The sequence below is a fragment of the Drosophila erecta genome, unplaced genomic scaffold (assembly GCF_003286155.1).
Source record: "Drosophila erecta strain 14021-0224.00,06,07 unplaced genomic scaffold, DereRS2 tig00000021-arrow-pilon, whole genome shotgun sequence".
NCBI lineage: Eukaryota > Metazoa > Arthropoda > Insecta > Diptera > Drosophilidae > Drosophila > Drosophila erecta.
In genome coordinates, this window is record NW_020825198.1 from 12526480 (window position 1) to 12550204 (window position 23725).

Here is a 23725-nt window from a genome sequence, read left to right on the forward strand (position 1 = left end):
TTTTTCCTTTTGGATTATGGTTAAAAAGTATTCTTCGTGTCACGAACCGGGCACCAAAACACCCCCGCAACTATCGATAAAGCTTGCCAGTTATCGGCAGTAGGCTGTCGACTTTTGCCACCCCTAAATCGCAGTTCCCACGGCACGGTCCGCACTTGCTCCGAGTTTTTGGGTGTAAACAACATTAGAACGTGGTAAATCATACAAAAATTACATAAATCGCATAGGTGACAGCAGCGTCGAAGTGTAGTGCGTACAGTGCGAAACATGAAAAGCACGCCAACAGCAGTATCAATGCGCACCTGAACCTGAACTTGAATGTCGCATGTGTGCCATTGTTGCTGCTTTTATGCTAGACGTAGGCCAACAACACAAGAACAACAAGGCTGCGCTGGCGGGAACAATGGTCTGCTAATTATAAATCTCTCGATCCCAGAGAGAATCGAATCAGCAGACGACGGATATTGTGCTCGTGTTCAGACGTTCAGATGCTGAGTGCTCAGTGCTCGGATGTGTGGGCGCCGCAGCATGCCAATGTTGTTACGTCGTCGCCAAAGACCACCCTTCCTCGACCAACCACCCCCCCAGATCGCCCACAATCCTCCCCTTTTTATATATCGCGGTGGTGTCGCCACAGTTGTTACCCAGTATATTGATTTTCTGAATCCTTTCAGCTCTCGCCCCAAGGATCTGCCCACATATGTATTTTATTTGCCTGCAGGTGAGCAAGTGTATTATACCCTTGGTATTACCAACCCGCCTAAATGTTTGCCTTCATTAAAATCTTACAGAGCCGCGCACGCAATCCCCGCCAGTCAGCCCAATTAGCCTGATTTCGTGTACGTCATCGCCGGGCCGAAAATAATTTGCATTGCGACCAGCCAGAACGCCGGACCAAAGTCGCATTTGCATTGTGCTCGCTCGATGACGTCTGGCTTTACTATTTATATGGCCCGCAGCCAGAGGCCATCGCACAATGAGCTCGGTTCGAGAGATCCGGCAGATAGCGCAAATTAACTTGACAAAGGCGGGCAAAGCGGGCCACTTAGCACCTTCACCTTAGATGATAGAATCATTTTGTTCGGACTTAAGCCAACATGCAGCACAGCAGCACGGGAAGTGAGGAGCGGATAACCAGTTCCACCAGCAGCCCTAGATCCGGTCACAAGTCCGCTAGCTCCCTGTTCGGTTTGCTGAGCAAGCGACCTAGTAAAGTGGAGCCACATCCCGTGACTCCCGAATCGCCAAGACTACAACAGAGACCCGTGTCCGCCTGTGGGCAATACGATGTCAGTTTCGCCAAGTGCAATGCGGACACGTCTGCAAACCATGTTAATAACAATGGCAACACCCTCAAGAGCCAAACCCTGCCGCTGGAGAAGTCGCACAGCGGGCTGATCAGCTTCCACAGGCGTGCAAAGCCAAGTTCCTCGAAAGGAAAAAACCACTCGCACCGGCACAGTACGGATGCGGGCTCCCAAAGCGATGGAGGAGCAGACGTGGTGATGCGGCGCAAGTCGCCCAAGCACCGGTCACCGAATCACAACCGATTTAGCCACCAGTTCAGTTTGTGCTGCAAGGCAGAAAAGAAACCGATGACCCCGCCGGTGACCGTGCGTTATAACTCCATACCGGATAACAACAGTGTTTTGCGGCGCGATAACCTCTCGCTAAGCTGGAGCATGGTGGACAACAACTCGGGATCGCTGCACTCTAGCGAAGGGTCCTCTCACCGACCGCGTCCGTCCAGTGAGTGTGCCAGTGCCCCAGAATCACCGGTGGCAAGCAAAATCTTTTTTGCCCAATGCAGCCCAGCGGCGGCCAGCGCTTCGGTGGCACGGAGCGAAAGCCTCCAAAATCGGTCGCCCATTCGACCCATGGCAGTATCAGCCTGCCGTTCCCGACTGCGTTTAAAGCTCTATCCACCTGGACAAGAGTTACCTCCTCTTCAGGCAGCCAATGAGCCTGGTGACATTAAAAGAGCCACTACACCACAGCACATGTCCTCGCCCAATATAGCCACTCAGCCAGATGGAATAGAACACATAGAGGAGCAGCCAGGCGTGAGATTTATGTCGCACGAGAACATGACACTCCAAAGACAGGGTTCGGGATCTAATTTGGCCCGCCAGACTTTAATGGCGGCACATGCATTGAACCTTATCCCGGCGGATAAGGCTAGGGAGCGGAGTTACCTGGAGGGCAGGCTGGGATCAACTTCGCTTTTGGGTCCCAGTGAGCTAAGCCGCGTGCTGCCACAAAAGGAGATCACCGTCTTTGTGGGCACTTGGAATATGAATGGCCACAGTCCACCCAAGTAAGTACGATTTGGTGTATTAAATCGCAACGCTTTTAAGTACAGACCTTGTCAACCTAATATTTTTTATTGCAGACAACTTAATGATTTTGTGCTGCCAGCCAATGTGGAGCACGTTCCCGACATTGTGGTAATGGGCACACAGGAGTCCACCCCAGACCGCTTCGAATGGGAGGTCACCATTCAGGAGACCTTAGGTCCCTCCCACGTGCTCTTCCATGCCACAACTCTGGGTACCCTCCATCTGGCCGTGTATATGCGACGGGACTTGATCTGGTACTGCTCCGTACCCGAGGATGCTTCTATGTCGGTGCGCACGGGCTCCGCCTTTCGGACAAAGGGAGCCGTGGCCATATCCTTTTGCCTGTTTGGCACTTCCATGCTGTTTGTGACCTCGCATTTAACGGCGCACCAGCAAAAGGTGAAAGAGCGTGTGTCGGACGTAAAGCGGATTATCAATGCTCTGGACTTGCCTCGCAATTTGCCCAATCAGCGGCATAAGAACAAAGATGTCACGCAGAACTTTGACAATGTCTTCTGGTGCGGCGATCTTAACTTTCGACTAGGCGAGCCACGTGAGAAGCTGCTGGAGTGGATTCAGAACACCAAGTTCCCGCTGCCGTCGCACTTACCGCACGGTTACATGCATACGGATCAGTTGACTTCTGTTCTGGCCGATGGCGCCGCCTTTCGAGGATTTATGGAGGCGAATATTACGTTTCCACCCACGTACAAGTACGATCCGGGCAGCCAGAACTTCGATACCTCGTCAAAGCAGCGGGCGCCCGCCTACACGGATCGCATTCTCTACAAGTACCGCCAAATGCAGGGACTTGTCATCCGTCGGCAGACCCTTGTGCCTGGTGTTTCCACACCTACACAGCCCCACGTCCAATGTCTGCTCTACGACTCGGTGCCGTCGATAACCACCTCGGATCACAAGCCGGTGTGGGCGCTTTTCCGAACGCTCATCCGTGCAGGAACCGATGCGTAAGTAAATGGAATTATTACAATGAAACGCTTATGAACTTTCCATTTTTTCAGAATTCCCTTGGCTGCTGGCCTCTTCAGTCGCGACATTTATCTGGAGGGAATGCGTCGACGCTTGAATAACCAGTATAGCGGCGCCTCGGCCGTTTGTGTGTTACAGTAAACTACTAAGATGCTAACCAAAGCTAGGCTTCCTAATGGCCGCCCACCCACGTTGAAATCTATTTAGTCATTTACTCGAATCTCAAAGTGCTAGTCAAAGCTTTCCTACGGTTGTGCGACGCCTGTGTACTACCCCGATTAGAATGTTATCCAGTGCGCCGTCAGATATCGAAGGCGATATCGAAGTACGATATCACCATTACTTACCCTGCAATGCTGCGGTAGATCCTAGGCGCTGCCTTTCGCCTCGAGGCCTTAGTCGTAATACGTTCCTTATGAGATTATTTAATACATACTCGAGCAACAATTCTGTACCTCTACTCTGAAGCACAAGCTTAGTCCGTAGTTAAGCTAAATCTGATAGTTAAAGTTTAGTCAAATATTGAAATGAAATCGAAATATGAATTACTTTGAATGTGTAATGTTAACTAGCAGTAAATATATTTTATGCGTCTAACGGAAGAGCTTTATTACTTGTTGAAATACTCAATACTCTTTATTGTTAGTTTTATTATTTAATTATTATTTAGTTTTTGTAAGAGTTATTGTTGAATTATGTATAGTGAAGCTGATTATTTTTATAATTTGCAATCCAAATGAAGTTTTTAACTTTATTCAAGCAAGCCTTAAGTTTTTGTTTACTTTTATTAAACGATTAAACGACTGAGCTCCCCGTTTGCGTACTTAAATTCCAAAATTGCTGGGGGAGGCACTCGACAAAAACAAAAGCGTATATGCTGTGGGGTCGTTTATTCCCCGAAAATGCGCCAAAAACGACCGGAACGACCAACACGACCAGCTCCTCCCCTTCCCCGCGGCACCGAATACGCCCCTCGGACACACACACGCAAATATGTTAAACTTTTGACCAATTTCAACTTGAGTTGGTTGCCATCGGACACACTCCGGGGGCAGCAATTTATTGGATGGCCATGGCGATTGGATGGCGCTCGATGGCCATGCTGCAGTCGCACAGCCACTGGCACCGCCACTTGTGCGCCAAACAAGTGGCCTCGCGGTCTCCAACCTCCATGACCCCACCACCCATGTCCTCCCAATCCCGCCCAGCACATGCAAGTCCGCCCAGAAAAGCTGGTTGCCATTTGTGGTTGCTGCAAATGCGTGTGAGAGTTCGACTGGCGAGGGCCTATCGTGATGTTTTGAATCTTTTGTCGGAAAGCGATTTTAGATTTAAAGTATGCGATTCAATGTAGGTAAATAGTTTCAAACAATTTCATTTGCAATACAAATTATTTGGTGATCTTCAGCTCTTTATGGGAGTGTTCACGACCAAATGTATTCTAAGAAAGCAACTTCTTATAGTCCAAATATAATTAAAAATATAATTTCAAATAATATATAACTCATACTTCACAACTTTTTTTTTAGCTTTTCACTGACCATCTAGAATCTGTTGAGCAAACATCCCTCGCTTATGTGGGCAACCATTCAAGTGTTCCCACCACTTGTCAAAAATCCGTTTTCGAAAACGATTTTGAAGATGTCGCTGATTGAAATGCCCCGGCAGGCGGACTCGAATGCGTTTGTATTGGCCATTTGCGCTTTGAGTGCCCCCACTGGAGCTCAGGGAACTCTTTTGGGGGCCCGGGAAATATTTGTTTAAAAAAAACGAAAAACAATTTCGGATGCAGTTTTTTCAGCTGTGGTCAGCGGATGGCATTGCTGAGTATTATTGTTTTTTTTCGCTGCTGCAACTGCTGTAATTCATAAAGTTTTTGGTGCAATGCATTCACTTTGGTTTTGGCACGGGCATTGGCTGAAATTAGTTTGCGGCGACTTTGCGAAATAATATTGTACGAGTATGTGAAAAGTGGGGAAAAAAGGCTTAAGCTCATTTCCTGTTCCGGCTGCAGGGCCGGTGCGAGAATTTAACCACAATATATGAAATTATATTAGCATTGGAGTCGGGCAACTTGGCGAATATAAAAACTATGCCCCTTCTGGCTGCCTTCATGTGTCTGACTGGGTGTGCACTGAACATTAATATCCTGTGCGCATTCGTACGTGTTAATATGACTTTATGACTTCATATGTGTCCATATTTTTGTCCTCGCCGCTTCACACTAAAAAGTTTTATTGTTAGTTACGCTGCTGCCGCCATCAAAGCAACCATTTTCATTCACAGCGCCGGAGATGCAGAAATTATTAAAAATTTTCCCTACTCGTATCTCAGGCACCCGTTTGCACCGTCACAGACGGAACTTTTTCATATGTAACTGCGAGATGCCACGGATGCACCACGGAACGATGGGAAGGAGGTGATCCGGCGGCCTGATGGATGGGAGTCCTTTAGGTGCTTTGCGTAGGAAGACAGTGGGCAACAGTGCGTATGCGTAATGTTATAAAGGGTTTGAATATTATGCAGCTACTTTCTTTATTTACCCCAAAATATAAAGCTTGATAATCTTTCCCTCTGAGCAATATTACTATGTTCATTTGCCTATACTTAAATACTTTTAAGTTAAATATGCATATTCCTCCAATGTAATGTCCCACTTCCTTTTAGCCAGTTGCTCGGCGAAGTTCTGGCTCCACATTAACGAAAGTTCCCATTTACAAAACCCCATCCTGAAGTCCCCCTTCGGGATAAGCCCCCTTGGCATATACGCGGCATTCGGCGAAGCCACTTGAATGCTTATTGTACATTTCAAACAACTCTATTACGAATATTTTTCATATTTTCTTCGCAAGTGGGGCACGGAAAAAGTTAACATTAAAAGCGATGGCGGTGCCGAAAAGGCTGCCGGAGTGACTTTTTCCCTCCGCAGGAGCAGAAGTGCTCCAAAGGATGGAGGCAGCTGAACTCAAAGCAACCAATTCGCATGCGGCACGTTACATTTTCGCAATAAAAAATGAAAACCGCTTTGCATGCATCTGTAGGAGACTGCGAATCGCTCTTGCTTCTGTGTGCGTGTGTGTGTGCTCGTGAGGAGAAGGGGAAAAGTAATAAATGTACGTGCCACACTAACAACAACAGCCGGAAAAGCAGAAGGAAAAACTCACACACAACTCGCTCGCAAACGGGAACGTCTCGTGTCAATTTAGCGCGAAAAAATGAGGAGAAATTCGAATGGTCGAGTCCTTAAATATCCTTCAAAGGCAATGATGCGAAGAACTAGCAAACTACAACTTTTCAACCGAATGCTTACACTTAACATCTAAAACAAATCTTCAAATTTTAAAAATTTTTACAAAGGAAATGTAGAAGTCTCAATTGTTTTTATTGCAGTTTTGTTTCAATTTTAATAATTTTCTATATCAGAATAATAATTATTTTTGCGGCATTCAAAAGTAAGTTTTTGTATTATAATACTGCTAAGCGTTGAACGGGAACAATTTAATGTGGTTTAATTTTATCAACAAGTAATATTATTCTTATAAGGATATTGCCGACGATCCGGATGCATGCAAATGCATGGTAACGAATGTGGGCGCTGAGAAATGGGAGTCCTGCAATACGAGTATATGTAATAAAAATAAACTACGATTTAGTTTGACTATTCTGGAGTCCTGCACCATACACTCACCCAAACCCATCGTTTTGGAGTCCCCATGCCGCAGCAACTGCTTCTATTATGCGAATATCCTGGCGTTTCCTTGTGATGTCCCTCGTCCTTAAAAAAAAGGGAGTGAGTCTGCGGCGACGGGTCGCAACTGCTTCGCACGCACCACTCTCGCGTTTGAAGTAGCTTTGGATTGTATAAAAGTATCCATAGCTACCATAATTTAATGAAAACATAATCTGCATTCAGCAGAAAAAGAAGAAAATCGGAGAGCCAACGCCGAAGCCGGAAGCCGCGAGTGAAAAGCGCTGAACAAAGGGAATCTCAGCGACAAGGAGATCCTGCAGAAAAATCGCATTAAATGGCGACAGGTCTCCTCAAGGGCTTTTCAGGGGCTTTTGTTGGTCGCCAAATCCCTCTACCCGATGTCAGATGGTAATCATAATTTTTCGAGTGGAATTGGCTTGCCAATATTTCAAGGGGTCTTAAGTGTGGTGGTAATTGGCCAAAATGTGGCTGAAGCTTTGATAATTTAAATCATTGCTAAAAATAATCTCGCCCCAAACAGCTATGCAGTTTTAATGTGATGTAAATATATTTTTTCGCATAGAAATTGTTGTTTCATATGAATATAAGTTAGCAATCATTCATGGAACCAATTCAAATATCTCATGCCAATCGAACCTTATCTACTTGAATGATTTGAGCGCCAGTTCATATATTAAATCTACTACCCGAACCGCGGGGCATTGGCAAGTATCTGGTTGCGTTTTATTTCCCTTCCGCATTTTATTTAATTTTTTCTGAATTTTTCATGATTCCCTGGCAGCTTCAACCGACAACTTGAGCAGCGACTTGAGTAGCTGGCAGCAAAGTTTCCTAGACAACTCCTTCAGGTTCGCGGATGGTAAGGCAGAAAGAAAGTCGAGGGACTTCTGGCTAAATATCCTTTAGCCTTTGGAAAATCAGTACGGCTCGGAGGACCACTTGTGAATACGCTTTGATGCGCGTGGCTTTGTGCGGCAGTGTGACTGATGTTTTTTATTTTTCCCTGTTCAGTGGGGTTTTTATTTATACGCTCTATGGTGGGTATCCAGCCACTCCCCTTTCCCTTTTTTGCGTGTGCCGTGATATTTATTTATTTTGACTCGCTGCCCGCTTTTTCAAGTATTTCGTGAGTAGCGCAAAATACGCTCGCGAAATGTAATAAAAACATTTTTTACCAGCGGCTGCAGCCGAACATCTTATTCCTTCCGTATGCTGCAGCCGATTTCTAGTGGCTCAGACTCAACTTCTTGGCTTTGAGCTACTGAGCGCGCAGTTGCCGCTTGTAAAGTATCTACAAGATATTTTTAATACATGCTCGCGTAGGTTCTTCACTCACTTAGAACACTCATCCGTACTGTTGGAATCCATTTGATGTGCGCTAGCTTTTCTTTCGTTTTTTTTTGGCTTTATTGGGCAGCATAATGAAAAACATTCCAGTCATATGCAAAAATATGCGATGCATTTTTCTGTATTTTTTCATGATTTTATGTTTAGCCAAATTACGGACGGCCATCAAAATGTTGCAAGTTGAAACTCCCTTTAAAAATGTACTAACATTTGCATATTGAACGACTCGCACTCATTTGCATTCGACTTTTGGGCTTTTAGATTTCGGCTTTGAGTCGGCAACACCTTGCCTCGAACGTCAATCTTTGTGCAGCTGGAGCTGCTACACATTCATTGCCTTGAACTACGCCCCTTTGCTGTCTGCCCTCCCTGTCAACGGGTCCTGGTCTTCGTCCTGGTCCTCGTCCTGCTGCCAATTCAGATGCAGTTTCTCATTCCGATCCTGCTGATGACTCGCCTGCCAAACTCCGGCAAAAGCCGGCAAAAGGCGACGATGTGGATTGGGGTTACCACACATTCTGGTAGTTCGTGTTCGATTCGCCAGCTGTCGAGCTTTGCAATTCAAATTTAGCATCCTCACTTCATGGGTGACACCAGCAAGGGCGAGTATCTACAGTCAAAATTCGGAGACAATTAATCTCAGCAACGGGTACCGAATAAGGGATACACAATTGTTGCTAGGTCTGGTTTGTTTAATCAAGAGGTGGTCGATATATTATGCAGCGTTATATATGCAATTACTTATTTAATTGGCATTAAAACTTAGTTACTCAGAAACATTTAACGTTTAATGTAGCTTTTTTACTCGACTAACAAATTAGCCAAGTTTAAATTTAAAGAAGATAGAATGCTATAGTCGAATTCGCCGACTATAAGTGACATCATCACATCAAAAAAATGTACAGAAAAATTAAAACAAAAAAAAATTCTAAATTTGAATGCAGATTTTTAAAGAATTGCGACAGAAACATTTAGAGGTATGCCACATCAAAATCCGATAAAGATAGGTTGAGTTATGGAGTTTTGAACTTCAGCTTTGGGACGTTTTTTAATTTTTTTGAATTTCTACAACATAATCACATCAAAAAAAATACACAAATTTTTTACAAATTTAAATTTCTAAATTTGAATGCAGATTTTTAGAGAATTGCGACAGAAACATTTAGAGGTATGCCACATCAAAATCCGATTAAGATAAGTTGAGTTATGGAGTTTTGAACTTCAGCTTTGGGACTTTTTTAATTTTTTTGAATTTCTACAACATAATCACATCAAAAAAAATACAAAAATTTTTTACAAATTTAAATTTCTAAATTTGAATGCAGATTTTTAGAGAATTGCGACAGAAACATTTAGAGGTATGCCACTTCAAAATCCGACTAAGATAAGTTGAGTTATGGAGTTTAGAACTTCAGCTTTGGGACGTTTTTTAATTTTTTTGAATTTCTACAACATAATCACATCAAAAAAAATACAAAAATTTTTTACAAATTTAAATTTCTAAATTTGAATGCAGATTTTTAGAGAATTGCGATAGAAATATTTAGAGGTATGCCACATCAAAATCCGATTAAGATAAGTTGAGTTATTGAGTTTTGAACTTCAGCTTTGGGACGTTTTTTACTTTTTTTGAATTTCTACACATCATAACATCAAAAAATTACAAAAAAATTAATTTCAAAATTTGAATGCAGATTTTTAGAGAATTGCGCAAGAATTATTTAAATGTAATCCAATTAAAAATCCGATTAGGATAAGTTGAGTTATGGAGTTTAGAACTTCAGCTTTGGGGCGTATCTTTTACTCTACGAGTAACATGTATATTATGGGTGATGATTACTGCAGCATATGGTCACAAGCCCACTTTTTTCATTAGATGCCAATGAATGCTGAAGATTCGTAACAAGCTGTAGGATCCACTTTTAGGCCTATTAGAAACTCATTAGTCGCCCGAAACGGCCAAGTTAGAACTAATAATGTGGCGGCCTCGTCTGCTGGCCATCGGCAGCTCAATTGAAAGAACTTTCCAATTTAACGGCAAAGTGTGGCGCCGGCTTTGGCGCACAATGGAAATCTCCGGGGCACCGAAAGAGTGGCAAGTGGCAAGTGGCGCCTTTCCTGCGGTTCGACGATTCGAGGAGGCAGCCAAGTGGCCAATTTCGATTCCGGATGCGGCACACAGGCCAACGAGCTGTGGGCCCAATAGCAATCTCAATCTGTGGCATCAAGTAGACAAATATAGACTATTGTATGCCTATGCACGTAATGCATTCCCATCCTGTCTCCATTTGGCATTCAAAAACTGTGCGTCTGTGCGATTTTGACGCATATTTGCCGGGCCCAAAACTACCTCACCCAAACTCTCATTCTCATTCATACTCGCATTGGTACAGGCAGAGAAATCAGAGGTGTTTTTCCTTCGCTGCAACATTATTTGATACGACCCCTCAGAAACTAACCCCATTACATTGGTCTACAGATTCAGTAAAGATCAGGAATTCTAGCTTGATAGATTTTATTTATTTGTGATATTCCTAATACTTATTTGTTTTCAGTGCTCATTTTGTATCTGTGCGAGGCAGCAGCAGGCTGAAATGCACAATTGCTTCATTTTGCAAAAGGATTTTATTAAACCCGAAGCCGAGTGAAGTTGAAACCGAAGCAAAGTGTTGGTCGATAAAGGCAAGTGGCAGGCTGTTTGGCGTTGGCAGGAGGCAGGATTGGGGGATGTGGGAGCGAGTGTCCTGGATGCTTTTCCAAGGATCCCAGGCAATCGAAGTCGATTTGCCTTCGAGCACAAGTGCATGAGTGTGTGTGTGTGTGTGTGTTACGTATGTGCGTGCTGCTGTTTGCGTAGTTATGGTAAATATTCATATTTGTAGCGTGTGCGCAATGTGTTGAAATTAGCATTTATGAATTTTGTGCCAAATGTCGAACTGAAACACTTACGTGGCACGTACATACGCACACATGCACACTGGTTGGCAAGCCCAACCGAAACTACATTGAGTGACTCCGCCCCCTCATTTCGAGCCCCACTTTGGTACCCCCTTTTGGTTTCTGTGTATTATGCGAGAGATTCCTGGTTATGGCTTTGTGGCTTTTTGGGCCAGCGGCTCGCATTTAGTCACTGGCCGTCCATTTGCATTTAGATTGCGCCCCACTCCAAGCGGCCAGCATCCCCCACTCCCCCCAATTCTCCAATCCCCGCAAAACCCCTTAACCCAATGATGCCAAACAACTGCCACAAGTGACTTCTGCGGACTGGTTTGGTCAGGAAAAGGCCAACGAGTGACATCTGCTGCTCGACAATTTGTGCAGCTCTCTGCGGTGGGAAGTTCGCTCGTGTTCATGGGCCCGATTTACATAATTATAAGTGGAAACTTTGCGACGAAGAATCTGCGTTTTCCTCGGTTTCCCGGCGAAATAGTTTCACTAACTACTGGTATTGCTGTCCTGGTTTTACCCACTTTTTCGGCTTGCAATCGCAAGTTTTTCCCGAAAAATCTATATCCACATATTAACGTATACCATTAATAAATTAAATTATTGCGCACTTATTTTAAAACTGGTTTAAGAGCAACTTCCCTTCAGTCGTTTATTCAGTTGGCCCAAAATTGATTTGCCATATCAATCGCCTAATGGTTTTGCATTTATCTGTCAAATATCAATCCACAATCAATATCGCAATTTAGCCTTTGTCAACACATGCGTCCTATGAAAATAAGAGCAAATGCACATTTATTTTTCCCGAGATCCATTTTGTTTATTATGCGATTTGCCACTCTTTGTGAACTGAGTATTGTGATGGTCTTTTATGGGAACACAGAATTGATTTTTGATTTTATTGTTTACATAAAATGCTGACGGCAAGTATTACGAGCTGGAAATTCATAAGTACCATATAAAAAAGCAACTTTTGTCAACGATTTTTAGAGCTGATTCAATTTTAAAAGCCTTGCTCTGGGTGATTTTCCCATAAAAGTCATTCTGCAATTTGAGGGGCATTTTAGGGAACACCAAATTGGTGTTTGATTTCGAGTTTGTAAATGTTCAACAAGAAATTGCCTTTCGATTGGGAGTTTAAAATTGACTGGCTTCCAATTGTTAATGTCTATTTAGGTAAGTAGTTTTAAAATACTTTTTGAAACTAGTCAATGCCTAGAAAAGCTAAATTCGGTGGAAAAGGTGCGCTCTAAATAAAGCGAAAGAGCACTTGAATAACTTTACTATCCATGGCAGTCACAGTAATTAATTGTGTAATTCACACATTAACGAGCGGAAGGAGATCATCCAGCGGAGGAGCACGTGGTTGCGAGGCTTGAAAGTGGTGCAAGTGCTGCTCTCGACGGCGAAAGGACACTGCAGAAAGGACTTCCAGGACAGCTTTTTTCCGAATGGGCATTGCACTTGTTTGGCCTTGTCCGCTTTTGATTAATGATGCGGACACTGGCTCTCTTTTTTACGGCCGCAGTTAATGCGTGTATCTGCAAACGACTTACACGGATATCCTGCAAAGGACATGGGGTGCGTGCAGATTCCTCGGCGATGATGATGATGGTGGTGGTGGTGGTAGTGGCGGTGCCGGTGGTGGTGGCAGTGCCAAAACTCAACGGTGGTTGAGTCCGGGCTCTTTGTTTGCCCACTTTTCCAGCGACCCCTACCACAAACATCCCCTTCGAGGGCCGTAAGGATATCCTTGGCCGTATCGGTGTCGCGATTGGGGTTTAATCTGGTTAGCGGCCCTGCCGACGATGACGACATCCGGGGAGGAGGCACAAAAACCGGATACCCGGCGAGACGGTGACGTTTAAGCACAATTGCTGTGGCTAATGTGACACATATTGTGACAAATTGCACAAACTTGTACGGAGCTTGGCGGAATGGCGGGGTCCTTGTTCCTTCCTCGGCGGGGTTGGATTCATCCGGCGTTGTGTAAACACGTGTTGCAGTTCCTCGTAAATCAATTAGCCACCGATTGTCCAAGTGTTTTCCATTCAAGTTCTTAAATTCTGCATCGGCCTAATCTCGAACGGATAACCCTTATACAAAATCTGGCAATTCAGTGTTTGATTTCCGCGAGGTGTTCATCTGAACACGATGGTTGGCAAATGGCTCTGCAAATGGGTTGACTAATTAAAATTTAAGCAGCAAACCAAATTAGAATTTCCATTTCTCGATAGGTTGGCCGCATTTAAGAATTTCTTATAAAGGTTATGAATTGAATTTGCTAATATGATGTGATATGAATTGATATTACAGAATATGGTTTTTCTTAGAATCTTAAAGTGGTTTGTTTAAGAGCTTTATTAATAGATTCTTTTATTTTTTCTGCGCTTTCTGTAGGCTAACGGATTGATTCCCGAATTTTTTTTGATTTTGGGATTCCGATGCAGTGCCTCCGCTCAGTCAGGATGCTAGTTAAAAGTGCGCCCCTTGGGCGGCATTCGCAACGCATTCATGTCGTCAACGCTGTCAAACGGCACGTCATCGTGGGGAGGATACGGTTCCGGATCCCTTCGTATCCGAGCCTTTGAACTATGCATGACGAATCGGCATTTAACGCCCATTCCCATGCGAATGGCCCAGTTCACCGGGGTTGCGACTGCTGTGGCAAATGCTTTGTGCCTGTCAACCGAGCGGAACTAATTTCAAGGCTGCACCTGCAGAGCCACCAATATGGGATGCACCACCATCCCAGCCGGTGGAGTGATTGCGCCAGTGGTGCGGCTTCCAAAGAGGACGAGGGAGGTAAATCTGATTGGCAAGGGCGGGGTGTTTAGGTTCGATTGCTAGCACATTAACATTCTTTTATTTTACAAGGTCTAATTTTGATTTGGGCTTAAAATTCGTTGGCCTCCGCCGACCGGACTAGTGATCCACGGAGTCCTTGACGCCGCATTCGCCGTAGGTTTGCAGCTCCTCCGGCCGGAAGTAGGAGCTCTGCATACTATAAAGTCGGTCGATCGGATTGATCATGGGCGTCTGGGCAAAGGGACCCATTAGTTGCTGAAAGGTGGCGTAGCTCAGACCCAGAATGGTGTTCAGTATGGGTTCGCTGTTCTTGTTGCAGTTCTCTGTAAATGTTTTGTATATTCCTCGCTACAGAAGTATCCCTAAAGGGCACAACCCACCTTTATTGGTCTCCATGCAGTTGAAGGGCACTTGCTCCTGTTCGTCCTTAATGGTGCATCGCATCCGGGTCAGTCCATCCGAGTTCGTCGAGTACGGCGATTCCAGCTGCGACTCACTGTCGCTGTGCGCCTCGTCCTTGATTTTGGTCGCCAGACTGCTGTCCAGCGATTCCTGCGAGTCCTGCGAGTCACTGGCTCCCTTGCTGGGCGGCTCCTGCTTGGCCTTCTTCTGAATCTTTTTGACCTTGGCTCGCTGGTTCTGGAACCAAACCTGAAAATAAGAGGTGCGTTTTAATTACATGTGTACTGACTAATTTCCACTTAAACCCCTTTACTCACCTGCACGATCCTCAGGCTTAATCCAGTATCCTTGGCCAGATTCTCTCTCACTTTTCGACAGGGTTTCGGTGAGACTTCGAATGAGGCTTTAAAGGCTCGTCTCTGCTGCGTGTTTAGAATGGTTCTTGGTCGCTTGGGTCCTCTTCTACCGTCCAATTTGGGCGGGAAAAGCTCATCGCCATAGAAATCTATTTATTCACACGATTATCATTGTGCACCCAAGTCAAAAATAAGGCTGTCACCCACCGTATCCCTGTAGCATCTCCACCTCCTTCTCGTAGTCGAAGCGGCAGAAGAGCTGTCCCTGCTTGACCACGTACTGCTCCCCCTTCTTCAGCAGAGCTCCACACACCACACAGGCGAAGCACTTCAGATGGAAGACGTTCTCGTGGCATCGCATCACCAGCTCATCGGCGGCGATTTTGAGGCCACAGCCAAGGCAGTGATTGCGGATGTAGAGTCTGTGGCGAAGTAGAAGTGAGTTTTTGGAAAAATAATCAGGAAAAAGTAACATATTGCTGGGGTGTTTGATATTTACTTCTTATTTTGAGTTCAACACTTTGCAAAAGCTCATACTTTATATGCATATTTTAGATACAAGTATCATGCAAGTACTGTTGACTGTTCGACTGTTTTAAGTGCCCCTGTGGCAGAGTTCGGTAATCAGGACTCACCTCTCGTAGTCGACGCGGCAGTAGAGCTTGCCCTCCCTCGCGTAGCAGGAGTGGACCAGGTGCAGCGAGCAGGCGGTGCACTTGAGGCAGCCCTCGTGGAAGGAGTTCTCCACCACGCGCATGATGTAGCGATCGCAAATGGGCTGGCAGCAGTGGGCGCACTGACTCAGCTGCGGAGGAGCCATGGCCAGGCCCAGCTCCATGCCCATGCCGGAATGGGAGGCCATTCCCAGAGGCGCTTGCGGTGTGTTGGATGCCGATGGAGGTGCTGCCGGCGTGGCAAAGCCGTCCATTCCATTGAGGCTGCACTCGCCCAAAGTGATGCGGTTGCAGTGGGTATGGTTGGGTGGTCCTGGACCATGTCCTGTTCCTGTTCCTGTTCCTGTTCCTGCTCCTGTACCCGAGCCCATGCCCATCGGTTGCTTGTTTATGGGCATGTTGCTGCTGTTTGTGCTGGTGCTGCTGCTGCTGCTGCCGCTGCTGTTGTGGTTGCTGCAACTTCCGTTGACATTTCTGCTGACTGACGCCATTTTGTCATTGTGGGCTACTCCGGCTTTGGCACTCGTGCTCCTTCCGGCTGCCACCACCACCGATGTTGCTGCTGTCGTTGGTGTTGTTAACATGCGTTCATTTCCGTTCAACAGCAGTTGATTGAGGCCCCCAGTTTGCGGCAGTTGGCCAGCTCCCAGTTGCTGCTGTTGACATTTTATGTCCATCGGAACTATTTTGGTTTTGCGGTCGTGTCGTTGGTCCAGTTGGCCCCCACAACCCAATCCAAAGGAGCATGCAAATGAGAAACATTTCAGTTATTTTTATTTTCAATGTGGCCGAGAGCCACCTCAATTTACAACTATGGTTCGGGCATCGAGAATAAAAAGGGTTCTCGCTTTTGCGGCAGGACCATTGTCCATCTGCCTCGCACTGCGGCCATAACCGTTTCGAGTTGTAGTAAATTTGTGGTTTTGCAATTATTGAAATGACTTTTCCACCAACGAAAAGGGAGTGAGTGTGTGTGTGTGCGACTGCACTCGAAATTCCCCGAAATGCCATGCGAAATGTGGCATGTAAAAAATACGACCAACGTGGCGTATGCGTAACCGATGCGTATGTGCGATTGTTCGGCTTGGTGGCAAAAAATGACTGTACATTTGCGGTGCTGACTGGTTGGCTTTTTGTGCCTTGTTGTCTCAATTTATGGCAAATTGCTGAAATTTCAACGTAATTTGTTTCCAGCTTTCAGCTTTTGTGCTCCTGTCTGTGTGTATGGCGTTCATTTTGTTTGGTTTTTCCCTGGTTTTCACTGGTGTCCTTCTCGTATGCGTGTGTGTTTGTCATTTCGCATTTGAGTGATTTAAATGTGTGCGTAATTTCATTAAATGTTTGCAAAAATAATAACTGGCATGCCAATTTATGCCAGAAATATGCCCAGAATGTTAAAGTATTTCAGCCATCGTTTACATTAACAATTTTGCTACACCCCTTGCAGAGATTGACGTGAATTGCTTTAGTCAGCTTGCACTTGTCTCGTTCAGCCGAATGGCAAATAAATGCGAAAATAGTCAATTGCCGTTGTGAGTGCATTTAATTGGACTGCATTTAATTGCCATTTGAATATAGAAAAAGTATGCAAAAAATAAATGCGAAAATAGGAATCCTACAGTGTTGTTTTGTCAACCAATTAAACGATTTGTAAAATAGTCTGCCAAATTTAATTGTACATAAAACCATTTGGCATTCTAAATTACTTTAAATAAACTTTTGGTCTTATTGCCTGCACAATAATAAATGTACTGATTTGAGAAACCATAGAACATTGCTCTATTCAAAAAATATTTATAACTTGAACTATGAACTTGGTCTCAGAATTTCTATGTATCTTTTGTATTTACATTTTTTTTTGACTAAGCATCTTTATATTTGCCGACAGATTGATTAGCAACATAGCAACTAAAGACTCCAGCAGTGTCTTACCCATTTTCCAAGGTCCTGATCTCCACACCCCGATAGCCATTAACTTGTGACACTCGGAACTGCGGGGGGTTATTTCCCAAGATGTGCAGCGGAATAATCCGCTCAACAACCACACCTGTTACACTTTTAGTGCTTTGTCATAGCCATTTGACATTCGAAAATATTCCAACATGTTTGCCAGACATGTCAGAGAGTCCAGCTCGAGGATTTGGGACGACAAGTGTAAAGCCGACATTGATAGTCCTTCCACTTGCCCACGCTCTAATTAGATTCTAATGTGCAGCGGAAATCGAGGGGCGGGTGGGAAATGAGGAAATGCCACCCCTTGCAGTGCTCATAACTATGTAGATTATAAACGAATTTCAATGAATCCAGGGGCTAACCGAGGGCGTTTAGCTGGCGGATTTCCACCCTTACGGAAAATATGCTCGGGCTTAGCAAACAAGCGGAGCATGAGGTTGGAGGGGATCAGGATTTCGGTTTCGGCGGCTGGCGGCATATGTTGGCAGTCGACAGTCGATGGGCAAGTGGGCGAGTGGGTGAGCGGAAACCCTTGGAAATCCTTGCCAGGATGTCGGCTGCGATGCCAGGATGCTGTGTGCTGCCTCCGAATCCGCTGTCAGTTGCCAGCAGTTCGCTCGGCAGCAACTGACAGCGCTTTATTTAATCGGATTTGAGAAAACAATAGAGTTATGGTGCTATTGCCGTTTTGTTGTGCCAGCAATCGCAGCGCAAATGCTTTGTTTTGGCCTAATCTCTGACAGAAGTCAAAATTTGCTTTGCCCTGGAGAATATGTTGTAATTTTCATTGGCTTTCAGCCAGTCGCATTGAAGTGGGCGTTTGTGCAGTCGTTCCTATGCATTCTTGCCACTTTTGGTGCCAAATATCTTCTCTGAAGGCAACAGTGTTTAGATGCAATGTTTAAACTTTGAATTTGTGTTGTGTAAAGTGGATTAATGTGAATACAATGCTTCACAGAATTCGCATCAAAATTACTCTGCTTGGGTGGGAACTAATTTCAACTGAATACTTTATATAGAACATAGACTGAACTCGTTGGTAATAAGGAATAGCAAGCTTGTATATCAAAATCATAGTATCGTATGAGGAAAATCCACTTTAATCGTTTTGAAAATGTGCAACGGGCATGTACATATGTGGGTAAATCATTTTTATAATACAAATTTAGTAAGACTTTTGCCAATAATTAAACTATGTTATGAAGGACCGCAACATTGTAGAGTAATAGTGATTGAAATAACTTTACTCTTCTACTTCAAAATACCTATTTCCCTTCAAATAAAGAACAATCTATAACATAAATCACAAACTATTGAAAAAATGCCGACGGGATTGGGATTATTGGACGTGGAAAGCCGTCGGTTATTGGAATCTTGTTATTCCTTGGGATTGCCCATACTTACACATTCCGATCTGCATGGGATGATGCTCGTCGATCATGTTGAAGTCGTTCAGTTCGGAGTAGGAAAACTATGCAATCACGTTCACAGGCATTTATATAATTTTCTCAGGACTTTTCACGCGATTTTCCTGCGTATCTTGGCACATTTTGCGAGCACGGCTTTAGGGACGCCTAAGGACCCATTTTGGGACTCGAAATGCAGTTGGCAACTGTTGTTTTGGGGCGGCCAGTATCGGACTTCTGACCTGGCCCTGTTACGAAACGCGATGCTTGAATGATTACGGACCTCTGATGTTAATGAAATTTGTTAAAAATCATTTGCTCTTCTTTGGCCAAATGCACAAGCATCTGCTGCCGAGATAGGAAATTCTCTCCATCCCGAAGGAGAAATGTGCGTGCGTGTGTGTGTGTGTGTGTCTGTGTGTGCGTGTGCGCCATTTTACGGCACATCCTGTGCTCCCATATCCTTTTTGGCTCCATCCCCGTGAAAACCATTGAGAGCCAGCCATTTGCTTTCCCCAGCTTCCGTGAGATTCGCCAGCTTTTGGCGCATGCGTTGATCGGAACCCCCATATCATACCATCTCATCTCATCTCATCTCATCTCTTCTCATCCGCTTAATGCCGTTTTCGAATCCGGGTGGCGCTTCTGAGTTGTTTTGGCTTTTGTGTTTTGCTGGTTTTTTTGTTGTTTGATTTTTCATTTTGCACTTTTGACTTTTGTCTTTGTCTTTGCTCGTGGGCACTTTTATTTGTTTTGTTGTACGTACGTATTTTGTATTGATAAAAGGATGTTTGGCCCGGCGATTTCTTGCTGGCTGGTTTTGTCGCCTCAGCAACAACATCCCCCGAAAACAAAAAAAAAACCAGGACTCTCCCTCAATGGCTGGAATTTTGTTGCCCACTTTTCTTATTTTTATTTTCGCCGTGTGTGTGTGAGCTGCCTAGGATTTTATTCCCTTTTTCCGCAGTGGCTTGTACATTTTAAATTTATTGATTTTCGAACGCTATAAAAAGCACTAAGCTTAAAGACCAGTCCCGTCTCTTTAATTAGGGGTTGGGTCCCATGTCCAGGAGAATTTCGGGCTACCTTGTTAGCTAGCTGTTAATGAGGGGCCAGCGGCCCTTTAAACTTGGCCGAAATGAATTTTCTGGTCTATTAAGCCAGGGCGCCAAAAACTTTAATGTCTAAGCACTTTGCCGGCTGACTGCATGTCTAGCTTCCCAGTTCAGAGTTCCCAGTTGCCAGTTGCCAGTTACCAGTTGGCGAGATGAGGACTTGTCTGGCCGAAACTCCTGGCTCCTGGCTCCTGGCTCTTGGCCTCTTTCCGACGAAAATTCCCAGAAAAGTTTCGTAAACGCGAACGTGTTACTCACAATTAGTGTGCGGGCGGACCATTTAACTGCCAGCCAGCCACCTTTCGCTTTCCCAACCCACTTTCCCAACTCCGACGATGATAATAATTATGTGCGGTAATCTTTGCGATTCATAATCAGTACACGGAGCACGGGGGATGTGCAGGGAATTTAAAGGACAAAGGCGCTACATTAAATGCTTGATCCTGGGGATTTTTAGATGGGTACTTCTTTTGTGGTTTCTCTTTTATATAAAGGTATAATAAGTTATTTTTATAAAATAAATCTTGGCACTTGTAAACCATTTGCATTACATTTTGATACCGAGAACTATTGGTACGTAAGCTTTGACTAGTTTTCCAAATATATTTTTGTACAAATTTTAATTTTGTAAAATCGAAAGCTGTATTCTCTATTTTTATAATTTTGAATGCCACTGAATATTAAAATAATATACTTTTTTGCCATCTTCTGGCAATTTAATTGTGTTAGCTAAAAAATGCATATTTTGATTATTGAGCAATAAATTTTGATATTTTTCTAGTTGCTAATTTAAATGACGTCTTATCAATGCTAATAATATTTATGGAAACTTTGGAAAATACACATGTATGATGATGAGGACAGATTGTTGCAGATTTCTTGAAATATGATGTGATTTTTAAATTTGAAAGTAAACTTCTCTGCCCCTTCAGCTTCATCTCTCAGCGGCTTCCCAACTTTTGGCACTTGGTCTACGCGGAGCCTAGACAGGGAAACTCGAGGGCGGCTCCATTCCTCCCTCCTCCATTCCTCTATGGATGGATATCCATCCCGAAGTCCCGATGTCATCGCCTTGCAGGGGCCTGGAGATCGCATACCACTCGACACTTGCAGTTGGCCCCTGCTAATGACGAGGATTAATTTGGGTCACTGTGTTTCCGACGGTATTCCGATATGGGGGCCATTTGCGAGGGATCCGGCTGATTTGGCTGAACAATAGGGGTCAGAGGGCACAAACTACACATATGTATGGATATTATGCGCGTGCCTTTTGCATGAGTGAGTGTGCAGCCGAAGTGCATGTGTGGATGTGTGTGTGTGTGTAGGTTTCCACTGGCGGAGGGAATTTGGCGGCGTGCAGCGGAAACTGAAATTGTTCGGGGTTAATTAAACACGACATGTGTGGCATTGCGTGCATTTGTTGGCGGGGTGGGGCGATCCGACCCGCAAGTGTGAACTGCGAAATGGGGGTCAGGCGCTAATCAATGCGCCATAATAGACAAATGACCCGTCGCCCCAGCTTTGAGTTCATTATGCTCGAATTGCCACCGTGCCGATGCGTTTATGAAGTCCCAATTGCAATCCCCACTGCAAAGTGGCACTCGCTGTTTTGGTGACCAGATAGCGTCATTAGCTCGCAGGTCGTAAATCTCGCAACTGATGGACCATCTGGGGAGCAGTTCCATAATTAGCACTCAAAAGGGGGGTTTTTCTTTCACTGCTAGCCTATTTTTATATATGTAGAAACAAGATAAAATGCTATAGTAGAGTTCCCCGACTATCAGATACCCGTTACTCAGCTAGTGGAAGTGCAAACGAGAAATTTCAATATGGAATATCGGTAGAAATTGGGAAAAAAATAAAAAAATTGAAAAAAAACTTAAAATTTAAAGTGGGCGTTAGATTGGGCGTGGCAAAAAGTTTTTGGCAAATCTATAAAACTTTACAAAAAAGTGAAAAAAGTGGGCAACTATGCAATAAGTGGCTTCCAATTTAAATTAATAAATGGGAACATTTGTGTAAATAACAACATTAGAACTATCCAAAACTAAACATTTACTTAGTACTTTGCAAACGCCAATTTGCAGATATTAAACTTCATGGAAGCAGAAATTATATTTATAAATAAATAATTAAATAGCAATAAAGGTTACATTTATTTAACCATCTGACAGCAAAAAGCTCACACCCAATTGACATGAACAAATTGTGCATATTTTCCGGTAAACTGTGCGCCACTAATGGCGTGATAAATTTCTGTGCCCCGACTTTTCCGCTTTTCCGCTTTTCCCGGCTGCATTTGTATGCAGGAAGAGCCTGCCCATAAATGTCCTCACATGGGAGAAGTACCACCCGCAGTTCCGGATCTGACCTGTTGAGCCAATCGGACCGACAGGGCCAAAATAAATAAATAAATGCACAAATATGTATTTATTTATATGGCCCAAGGAGGCGGCTCGGCAAACGCAGAATGAATAAAATATTTGGCATTACAAATTGTTGCGATTTTTTGTTGGCCGTTTGGGCCGAAAGGGATGCGAATTGTGGAAGCTGTATGCTCAGTGGGTGGTGGAAGTGGGTGGGTGGCTGTGTGGCCTTGTGGCAACGAAGTAACGCTGAATTATGCGTTGACCAGGACGCAGAAAGGAGGAGCCAGGACCAAGGACTCTGCGCCGCTGGCGACACTGTTTCATTGCTGTGTGGCTGGCGACAGGCCTAAAAAATAAATAACGCAATTTACCTCAGGCATAATAAAAGTTCATGGCTGGCAGTGAAAGAAATGGGCAAAGTTGCCAGGGTTACTGTCGTCAGCACACAGTGCAAAAATAAATCTATGGCACTCTACTTTACTAATTTTATACACTTTATAGCACAAAACATAGTATTTGCCAAAGTAAACGTTTGGCACATGTAATTAACTTGGAAATTATAATGGATAATGAGTAATTACGAGTGATAAATAAGGAGTTTACATTCTGCTGATGAAGCAGAAACACAACTGCGATGTTAATGATACGACTTTATTTTTGGCACTAAGAACTAAGAACATTGTATACGCCCTATTCTAACTAACTTCTGAACAAGACTGCTGCATTTTTCTCTGTGCACCAGATTTGCCGAATGGCAAATAGCAACCTAGCCAGACAAAGTCAATATTTGATGGCCATTTTCGGCTGCGTTTCCAATAACCATTACGAATGGCTGATAGCCCGGATTGGCAAGCATTTCGCTTGCAGCGCCGCACAGCGGGTTAAAACAAATAGTTTGCGGCACTACAAATACAACACTTCCTTTGAGGCGCTGGAGACCTCATATCATATCGGCAACATGGACTCGCAACCAAGTCGCAATGATGTCCCGCTGGCTCCCAGCGGGCGGCTTATACGGATCTTGGATGGCATCCATTTCACAATACTTTAAAGCCTGTCGCCCCATTCTTATATTGCCACGTTCGCCCACTCCGATTAAGCCTCATCTTTGTGTGGCAGCTTCCAGCTCCAGCTCCGCAGCCCAGGAAGTCCGCACCCACCTACCAGCTCGCTGAAATTCCAAATCCGCTCTTAAAGGATTTGTGCATCATCGTTTTGTGCTCTGCGCTCATCATCGTCAGGATGGCATCACCATCACCATCACCATCACCATCCGCATCAGCTCCTTGGGCATCCCATGCCGGGAAT

General features: G+C 44.4%; 2 protein-coding genes across 2 annotated transcripts; one reads left to right on the plus strand and one right to left on the minus strand.

Moving 5' to 3' along the window:
• Nucleotides 1-85: 85 nt before the first annotated feature.
• On the plus strand, nt 86-3943 carry LOC26526949 (inositol polyphosphate 5-phosphatase E). The gene is made up of 5 exons (XM_015158880.2): nt 86-194; nt 675-721; nt 792-2317; nt 2393-3307; nt 3362-3943. Exons 3-5 carry the CDS (start codon nt 1098-1100, stop codon nt 3468-3470), a joined length of 2244 nt encoding a protein of 747 aa, XP_015014366.1. The 5' UTR covers nt 86-194; nt 675-721; nt 792-1097; the 3' UTR covers nt 3471-3943.
• Nucleotides 3944-14179: 10236 nt separating this feature from the next.
• Nucleotides 14180-19280, minus strand: LOC6545025 (LIM homeobox transcription factor 1-beta). Its single transcript, XM_001972485.3, has 6 exons — nt 18932-19280; nt 15536-16256; nt 15108-15322; nt 14862-15049; nt 14523-14793; nt 14180-14465 (listed from the first exon to the last, which is right to left on the minus strand). The coding sequence occupies exons 1-6, from the start codon at nt 18966-18968 to the stop codon at nt 14260-14262; spliced, it is 1638 nt and encodes a 545-aa protein (XP_001972521.2). The 5' UTR covers nt 18969-19280; the 3' UTR covers nt 14180-14259.
• Between the last annotated feature and the right edge of the window lie 4445 nt (nt 19281-23725).